Raw genomic sequence first — 10,059 nt, 5'->3', positions numbered from 1 at the left:
AGAAGATTTGCCACTGGCCAATAACAAAATGAAAAGATGCTCAACATCACTACTAAATAGGGACATGCAAATCAAAACCACAATGAAATATCACTTCACATCCATTAAGACGGCTGTTATCAAAAACAAAACAAATAGCCCTGGCTGGGTCATTGAGTTGGTTAGTGTCATCCCAATACACAAATGTTGTGGGTTCAGTTCCTGGTCAGGGCACATACAAGAATTGACCAATGAATGCACAGATAAGTGGAACAACAAATAAGTGTTTTTCTCTCTCTCTTCCTTCCCCTCTCTCTCTTAAAAAAATCAGTAAAAACCTCAAAAAGCTACACAAAACAAACAAACAAAAATCCCAAATCACAAATCGTGGCTAGGATATGAAGAAATTGAACACGTGTGCATTGCTGGAAATGTAAAATGGAGATACCTATGTCTTTTGATTGTGAATATTGTACCAACCTTGCATCCCCTGAATAAATCTCACAAGATCATGGTATATGATCTTTTCAATGTATTCCTGGATCAGGTTTGCTAATATTTTGTTGAGGGTGTTAGCATATATGTTAATCAGAACCCTTGCCCTATAATTTTTTTTTGAGCATCTGTTTATATCTGGATTTGGATAGGATAATGTTGCCTTGTACAACTAGTTTGAGAGTCTTCCCTCCTTTTGAATTTTTTGGGTTAGTTTGAGAAGGATAGGTGTTAGTTCTTTGATCCATGGTCAAATTCACCTGGGAGGCCATTGGTACAGGACTTCAGTTTACTGGGAGATTTTTGATTGCTGCTTAGATGTCATTAGTTGCAATTGGTCTAGTCAGATTTTCTGATTCTTTCTGATTCATTTTTGGAAGATAAATGTGTGCATTTTATTCAGGTTGTTCAATTTGTTGTCATGTAGTTGGTAAAATTTTCTTACAATCTTTTGTATTTCTGTGGTGTCAATTGTTACTTTTTTTCATTTATGATTTTATTTACTTAGACCCTCTTTGTTCTTTTCTTTGTGAGTCTAGTTATCATTTCAAAGAACAAGCTCTTGGTTTCATTAACCTTTTTATTGTTTTTTTTTCAGTCCCTATGTCATTTATTTCTACTCTAGTCTTTATTATTCCCACCCTTCTACTTACTCTAAGCTTTGTTGTTCTTTTTCCAGTTCTTTAGGAGTAAAGTCAGATTCTTTGAGATTTTTCTTGCTTCTTGAGGTAGGCCTATAATTCTATGAATTTCCCCTTAAGACTGCTTTTGCTGTGAACCACAGATTTTGGTTATTGTGCATTCATCTTCATTTGTCTCAAGGCAACTTTTTTTCTTCCTTGATCTCATTGTTGACCCATTCATTGTTTAGTAACATGTTATTTAGCCTCCACGTGTTTCTGTTTTCCAGTTTTTTAAATTGTAATTGCTTTCTAGTTTCATACCATTGTGGTTGGAGAAGATGCTTGTATGATTTCAATCTTCTAGACATTAAGACTTGTTTTGTGTTCTAACATGTGGTCTGTCCTAGAAAATATTTCATGTACACTTGAGAGGAATGTATATTCTGCCACTTTAAGATGAAATATCTGGAAATATCAATTAAATCCATCTGGTCTAGAGTGTCATTTAAGGCCACTGTTGCCTTGATTTTTTGTCTGTCAACTGGGTGTTAAAATCCCCTATTATGACTGTGTTACTTTCAACATCTCCCTTTATGTCCATCAAAATTTTCTTTATATATTTAGGTGCTCTCGTTTTGGGTGCATATGTGTTCACTAAGGTTATAGCCTCTTGTTGGACTGATCCCTTTAGCACTATGTAATATCCTTCTTTGTCTTTGCTTATGGCCTTTGTTTTGAAGTCTCTTTTGTCTGATATAAGTATTGCTACACAGATTTTTTTTTCCATTTGCATGGAATATCTTTTTCCATTCCCTCACTTTCAGGCTGTGTGTATCTTTCATTCTGAGGGGGGTCTCTTATAGGCAGCTTGTATATGAGTCATGTTTTCTTATCCATTCAGCTACTCTATGTCTTTGATTGGAGCATTTAGTCAATGTACTTTTAAGATTATTGAGAAGTACTTACTTATTGCCATTTTGTTCTTTCTACCCATGTTTCTTTCTCTGTCTTTTTCTTTTTTAAGAAGACCCTTTAATATACTGGTTTGGTGGTATGGAACTTCTTTAGTTTTTTTTTGTATTTATTTTGCTTTCAATTTTAAATGATAGCTTTGCTGGCTAGAGTAGTGTTGGATGTAGGTTCTTGCCTTTCATCATTTTGAATATTTCATGCCAATCCCTTCTGAGTTGAACTGTTTCTGTTGAGAAATTAGCTTGCAGCTTTATGGTACCTCCCTTGTAGGTAACTCTCTTTTTCTTGCTGTTCTTAATGTTCTCAGTTTATCTTTAACTTTTGCTATTTTAATTATGATGTGTCTTGGTGTGGGCCTCTTTGGGTTCATCTTGTTTGGGGGTCTTTGTACTCCCTGGACTTCTGTGTCTTTTTCTTTTACCAGGTTAGGAAAGTTTTCAGCTGGCTTATCTTGTGAGCCATTATTTCTTCAGATAGGTTTTCTACACCTTGCTTTCTCTCTTCTCCTAATGGTACCCCTCTGATGCAGATGTTGTTGTACTTGATATTATCCCAGAGTTTCCTTAGAACTTCCTCATTTTTTGAAATTCTTTTTTCTTCTTGTTACTCTGTTATCTTGTCCTATAAATTGTTGATTTGATCCTCTGCTTCATCTAACTTGTAGTACATTCCTTCTACTACATTCTTTATATCAGATATTGTATTCTTCATTTCTAATTGGTTCTTTTTAATGGTTTCTATATCCCTTTTTATGCTTACTACCTCTTGGTTTAACTTCTCACTGAGATCATCTATTCTTTCCCTATGGTACTTGAGCATCATTTTAACCATTCTTTTTAACTCTGCATCTAGCATCTTGGTTGCTTGCATTTCATTTAATGGGTTTTCTGGGATTTCTCTTGTTCTTTCATTTGCAGCATGATTCTTTACCTCCCAATTTTGTCTGATTTTTTTGTGTTTTTCTGTATTAGATAGATTTGCTATGACTCCCAAACTTTTTATACTGGCTTTATGATGTAGGTATCTTGTGAGGCTCAGCAGTGCAATATTGTAGATCACCGAACATAGGTGCTCCAGGTATGACTCTTATATTGGTTATGTGCACCCTCCTGTTATAGCTGAGTCTTGAATGTTGTTGGCTCATTTGTGGGTAGAGTTAACCTTCAGGCTAGCTGACTATAAGGACAGACCTGGGTCAGGGTGTATGTGTTACTACACAGGGGCTGTCCCCTGAAACAGAGTTGATCCCATCAGGGTCTGGTGCCTCATGGAATCCCCCTTTGGGTGTGCTGCTTGTATGGCTAGTTAAGTTGAGCTCTGGTGTGGTCCAAGGCCCACCACTGGTTGTCTTGGCTCTGGGTCCACTTTGTCATGGTTCTGATGTCAGACACTGCATGTGACTAGCCTTGGGCTACTATCTGGAACTACCACACAATTCACTGTTTGTAGCTGCTCTACCAGGCCTGGGTGTGCATGAGAGGGGCCAAGGTGAGTACAAGAAAACACCCATATTCTGAAAAATGTTTCAGCACACATTCTGGGATGGAAAAGCCTGGGTTTGCATCTTAGTTTTTCCATTTATTGCATGATACAGGACATTCTAGGAGATTATTATTATAGTACTTGTTTCACAGAATTGTGAGGGTTCTGTGCCATAATCCATGCAAAGAGCTTAGTATCATGACTACTACAAAATGTGATCAATAAATCTTACCTTTATACTCAATGTTCTTAAGATTCTGGTCCTGTATAGAATGACCTGTTCCAGATGTCATAACAAAATACCAGAGATTGGGTGGCTAGTTTTCTTGCAGTTCTGGAGGCTGCAAGTATAAGGTGCCATCAGGGTTGGTTAATGGTGAAGCCTCTCCTACTGCCTTATAGACAGCCATATCCTTGTTGTGTCCTCAAATGGCCCTTTGTTTGTTTTTATATGGAGTGAGAATGAGAGAGAGAGAGATCTCTGCTGTATCTTATTATTATTAGGACACTAGTTCTATTAAATTAGGGACATACATCTATGACTTCATTTAACCATAGTTACCTCTTTTAAGACCTTATCTCCAAATACAGTCACATTGGGGGTTAGGGCTTTAACATATGGATTCAATTGGGACACAATTCAGTTTATGGCACCCTCTTTAATGTGACATTCCCAACTCATCTCTCTCTAGTGACACAAATGCCATGCTCTGCCACAGTAATATTTCATGACTAAAATCACATCTTCCCTTTTGTTTCTAGTCAAGAGTCTATCCAGTTCAAAGTTCTCTGAAGATTTCTCTAGTACAAATGAAGAAACAAGTCATTTTTCATTTTTGCTCCTTTGGTATTTTCTTCAAACCATTAATATAGGTAAAGTAGAAATAGTATTTATCAATGTACATATGTCTTTTATACAGTTTTCTCTGTTAAATCCCATAATCATTATATGTAATTATTATTAATAAGCTTATTTTACTAATTTGGCAAGTGAGCCTCCAAGAGGGTATTTAATGGTGCTTATTCAATCAAAATTGAGAACACTAAAATATGTGCTTGTTTGTAGATGATGGTACCATTCACTGATTATGAAGCATTGAAGGAGGAGCAGGTTTTATGGGAAAACATGTTTGATTTGACACCTACTGAGTTTGCAGTGCATGACACATACAAGTGTGCAAATATTATATACTTGTTTAATATAGCCATTCTTGGATTGATGTAGAAGTTGAGCTTTGATTTTCCCATTCTATAATATTGCACAAGTAGGTGATAGGTGGCAAATAACCTCTTTTATTCTATGTGTTAAGAATAGTGCTAAATTATTTCTTGCTCAGTGTTCTTCTTCTTCCCACTCTTTCCATGTATTTTAACTTCTACACAGCTAATTTTTAATATCATAGAACTGGACAGGATCTGAAGTGAATAGGATCTTAAGAGATTATCTAAATTAGTTCCCTTTATTTATAGATGAAGAAAGCACAGTATAGCTAGTTAAGTGACTCATCCAAGGTCATAGTTAGTACCAAAATAAGAACTAACATTCATATTTTCTAATTCGAATTGAAAGTTTATTCCATTATTCCAGCAATTCCCCCAAAATATTCTTCAGAACAAAACTATGTGAGAAGCTCAATGAGTGAAATAATTCAAATGTAGCTTTTAACACTGAATATAACCCCTTCTCTTGAAGAGTTATAGTGAACAACTTGTTTAACTTTACTTAAATCAGCATTTAATGATTTAACCCCTTTCCCACCATATAGATATGGTTCAGGCACTCTGAAAACTTCCTTTTAACTACACAAAAGGTTGCTGAAGTCAGAAATAAAGTATAATGCTAAGACAATGCTTTGGGAAATGATGCACTATGCCCTACTTATGACAATGCTGGGCTTAAAGGGAACTTGGTATGTTTAATAGAAAAATTATCTGGCTGAGATAAGGTGAGGATGATGCAAAGGGAAGAGTTTTGTTTCTATGACAGATTTGTGTTGTTCTTGGAAGACACAGAACATATAAATTAAATAATTTTTATTAATAACTGAGTATGAGATTGTCTTATTAACCTGCCTAAAATTTGTTAGTTTTATTGTAGGGCGAATTTTTTGAAAAGATTTAATTTCTCCTCGATAAGTGGTGGTGCAAATACTCTGAATTAGGAGTTGAGGACTTCCAGTTGGAGAATTGTTCTTCTCATGGTAATTTATAGGACACATGTAATGAAGCTGTTGTGCTTTTATTTGTCACAGAAATTTTGGGAAAAACAGGAAAATATTACACACAGAGTTAAAGTTTGATAACGGGGAATTAATTTTGTTACTGTAACATACTAAAGATGGCTATGGAGAGTTAATTGTGATGGAAATCTTAGCCTAGTTTTATGAAAGTGCCCTGACTTGAATTAGAAAGAGAACTATTACTAATAAAACTTTAAGTTTCTGGTATTTTAGGACTCTCTTTTAGGACTAAAGATCATTCATGCAACCTATGTACATCCTGACATTACATATTAGTTTAATCAAAACTATAGATTGTCCTAAAGGGAAAAAGTACAAAATATAAAGCAATACAAATACTTGAAAGAAAATTTACATAATTTTGTAAGCCATTGTAATAAAAGAGAAAGTTCTTATTGTCCTATAGCCAACATGGGTTCCGCAAACTTCACTGCTTCCAGTATGTATTATTTTTACATACATATTTTCTTAATGTCATAATCATTAAGAAAAATTTAAATAAATATTAATTTGCATTTCTATTGTAGTCAAAGCAAGACTATTATTTTATGATTTAATTATAAAATTTATAATTTAAATGTTCTAAGTAACGAGTCATTGAGCAATATAAATAATTTAACAACAATCAAATATTCCTTCTTGAAAACGTCAGGCTAATTAAAAATTTTAAATGTTGAAAATAAAGACTATAACATAAAGGTGGAAGGGACATATATATCAATATCCACCCAAGAGTTTGTCAGCTTCACTACAGCTGGATACTAACAAAAATCACAGCTCAAGAAATTTTCAATTTTTAAAAGTACATTTTGAAAGGATAGCTTTTTCTCCATGTCTATAGTTAATCAAATCTATGACAACTATATGTATATTAGTAAAATGAATATGATGTGGTATTGTATATACTACACCATTAATATTTCCTATAATACAGGAGCTCCAAACCAGGGAGCTGCTTAAGTGTTCATGATATTCTGAAAAAACCACCCAGAGGACTAGCAGATGTGGACCTGCCATTTATTATTCACATTACAGGGGGTGCACTGATGGCTGTGGGTTGGTGTGAGAGAGACTGCACTTCCCTGAGTCGGAGACTCGTTTTAAGGAGTCCCAGACAAAGGAGGGACATGTCCTATGCTTAACTCTAAACTATATTACCTCAGTGTGTACAAGCAGAAAGAAAACGTCAAGAAGCAGGCATAGGACAAGAAGATGCTCCCAAAAGCAGACAAGGAGTTACAATCCATTCCCCAAACAATACAAATTCCTTCTGGCCAGGAGCCCATCTGACCAGTCCTCAGTCATGGGAGGGGGAAGGGTCACCCACGTATCAACCCCACATTTCCATATATTAATGGAAAGAAAAATGTGGCAAACCTCTACATTCCGAATTTAGAAGTTTACCACTTTTAGGCTCCATGAACATAGACCCTTCTGTATCTTTCAGGAAGGGAAATAATTATATAAGTTGTAGACCACCATGCAAGTTATATTTAACTGGACTAGTCAATACTATATTCCTTGATTCCTTATCTACTGGAAGATAGTGAATTATTATTATTAGTAAAGACAAGTTTCATTCCTTCAACTAATACTGAAATCCAGCAGTGTTCAAGGCTCCATACTAAGTACTATGAATAAGACAGGTCATTGGCTTTCTTAAATTTATATCATAGGAGATGAGTAAATAATTCTTTGTAAATATAAGGATGACAGTAACTGTCATAAGGAAGTTCCAGATAAAGTAGACACTATGAAATTTTAGAAGTCAAAGTTTTTATTTTAGATTGCAAAGATGGAAGAAAGCTTTATTACATATTGGAATTTATATTAAGTCAAAGGATGAGTAAGATGGGTTTGTAAAAAATAGGGTAAAGGAAATAAAAATTAGGAGGAAGGCTATGGACATGATTTGGGCAGTGTGAACAATTCTTTTTAACTACAGCAAAGGTTGCTGAAGTCAGAAATAAAGTATAAAATAGCAAAACCCTCTTATATAAGAGAATATTAAAATCTCTTTTTTTTTAAGTAGCACAAATACAAGTTTTCACACGCACTAAAATTAACTGATTGCTTAGTAATGGTTAAAACCCTGACTTTAGGTCAGGTGTTGCCCACAGAGTCTCAAAAGGTAGAGATGAAAATGCTCTACCATTTACAAACGGGCTGCTTTGAAGCTGTTTTCCTACAAATAGCTTTGCCATTCTGCATTACCTTTGGTAGAGACATTTCTAACGTACATTATGCTGCATTCCGTTATGCCTTTAAAAGTTTGTTCAACTTTATATGTTCTCTTCAGGCACAGAGGCTGAGAGCCTTCAAATTAATGGGGGGGGGGCTCTCAAACACATTCATGTTTCTTCACTGAGAATCAACCACTGTCTTACAGTTGTAGTTCAGCATAATTAACATTACAAAATTTAAGGAATAGGCTAGGTTCTAGGCCCTTGGGCTTGGGCCTCATAGCTCCAGCTAAGATCATAGCAGAACGCTGAGGGAGGAAGTGTTCCAGGATTTCAGAAACACGGCAGCGCCCACGGCTGTGGCGTACCTGCTAATACAAAAGCTTCCACTCCTCCAACTGGCCGTAGATTGAGCTAAGAAAGACCAGTAGCCACTACAGTGGTCCGCAACTCTTTCCACGCCCCACTTCCGCTTCCGGGAGGTGACTCAGAACCCTCCGGGTGTAGGGGAGGTTGCGAAAGAGGGGCCGGAAGTGGCTCAGGCACTTCCGGCAGGGGAAACTTAGCTGCTGCTTTAAGAGGTCTTGACAGGCGGGGTCTCTGCTTGTAGCTCTCTCTCTCTTTCGTCTTCCTGGCGTCTAAAGTTCCAACTGCTTTGCTGCTGCTGTCCCGCAACACCTGTCTCCGGAGTCGCTCCTTCCCCATGTTTCGGGGCAGGAGTTCTGAAAGCAAAGATCCACTGGCCGGTATCCCATCATGTCCGAACTGACTAAAGAGCTGGTGGAGCTGGTGTGGGGCACCAAGAGCAGTCCCGGTCTCTCTGACACCATCTTCTGCCGCTGGACGCAAGGTACCCTGGCTGGGCTCTCACTTCCAGCGCCGCTTCCTTTGCTCTGTGAGCGTCTGGCTGTGACGCCTCTCGCGCCAGCCAGCCCCTCGCGTGCCCCGCACTCTGTCCCAATTCCCCTGCCCAGCTCAGAAACTGGAAGTTTCTAGAAACGCCCTGCCTGCCCTGGAGGGAGAGGTTCAGTAGGAACATAGTTACAGCTGTCCATTAAAGATCCGCAGCGCCTCAGCCGCTCCCTGGACTGCCCTTCCGCCGGAGAAGAAAAGGGTGGTTTTTGAGCTGCAGTGGCTCTGAAGGTGTGCCTTGTGCTCGAGTGTCAAATTCTCAAGCTGTGCTGTGGTTGCCCGAATCTTGAGCCCGTAACAAGGCTTTATGTTATTGGCGTTTGGTCTGATTTTGAAGGAAGGGACGTCCACAGTAAAGTCAAAGTGGCTTTAAAGTCAAAATCCCAGAAAGCAATTTTGTTGTTTTTATTTTAATTATGTGGTTATGCATGGTACTATGTGCATAAATACAGCGTTGCTTGCAACAAAGTGTTCTCTTAAACCAAAGAATCCCCGGGTTAGAGTTGGTTTAGCATCTGTTACAGTTAAAAAGAAAATGAATCATAGCACTTCCTTTTGAGTTACATGAGAAGTTTTGTTGATAATATGAATAATAATGAAATGAAATTACCATTTATTAAATTCATGCACGGTGCCAGGCCCTGCGCTAGGCACTTTATACCTAATTCTTAAGTTTTAATATGAAAACACAATGGACGCATTACGTAAGGTGACTTAACAAAGATTGGTGAAGTTAAATGAGATTGAGAGTATAGCTTTTAGACTTAGTAATGTGTCAGTAATGTATGTAAAACATAAAGAATAGCCATTTATTACTACTATTATTAAAACATTTATTTAGAGCATACCTGGTCTTAAAGGATTTGGAGGAATTTTAGCATAGTAAATCTACCCCATTTCATAATGTGTATTTTGTAACAGAAATTCAGGGTGTAAATAAGCCTCCTCCCCCTCCCCGATATTTTCTTTTAATAGCTGGTAAAGTTAGAATCATAATGTATTAGAGTCAGCTTGTTTAGTCTATCACTCTTATTTTGTAGGCAAGTCAGGAAGAAAGGGTAAATGACCAGGCCAAAGTTGCACCCAAATTGATAGAATGGGGAGTGAATTACGAGTAATTAGTTTGGCTCTTTTACTTGTTTAATGGTCACTTAACTAATATTTTCTAAAATC

The 10,059-nt window shown here is 37.0% G+C and overlaps 1 protein-coding gene across 1 annotated transcript in view; it reads left to right on the top strand.

Moving 5' to 3' along the window:
- The first annotated feature begins 8,185 nt into the window (after positions 1-8,185).
- The window catches only part of MINDY3 (MINDY lysine 48 deubiquitinase 3), a 101,359-nt gene continuing 99,485 nt past the window's right edge, over positions 8,186-10,059 (top strand). Inside the window, exon 1 of the mRNA XM_045858087.1 lies at positions 8,186-8,824. Coding sequence (XP_045714043.1) covers positions 8,731-8,824 — 94 coding nt within the window. The 5' untranslated portion in view covers positions 8,186-8,730. The remainder of the gene's footprint in view (positions 8,825-10,059) is intronic.

Source organism: Phyllostomus hastatus, unplaced genomic scaffold (assembly GCF_019186645.2).
Source record: "Phyllostomus hastatus isolate PE091 unplaced genomic scaffold, TTU_PhHast_1.1 phas_scaffold_1674, whole genome shotgun sequence".
NCBI classification, from domain to species: Eukaryota; Metazoa; Chordata; class Mammalia; order Chiroptera; family Phyllostomidae; genus Phyllostomus; species Phyllostomus hastatus.
This window is presented reverse-complemented; position numbering and strand designations above follow the sequence as displayed.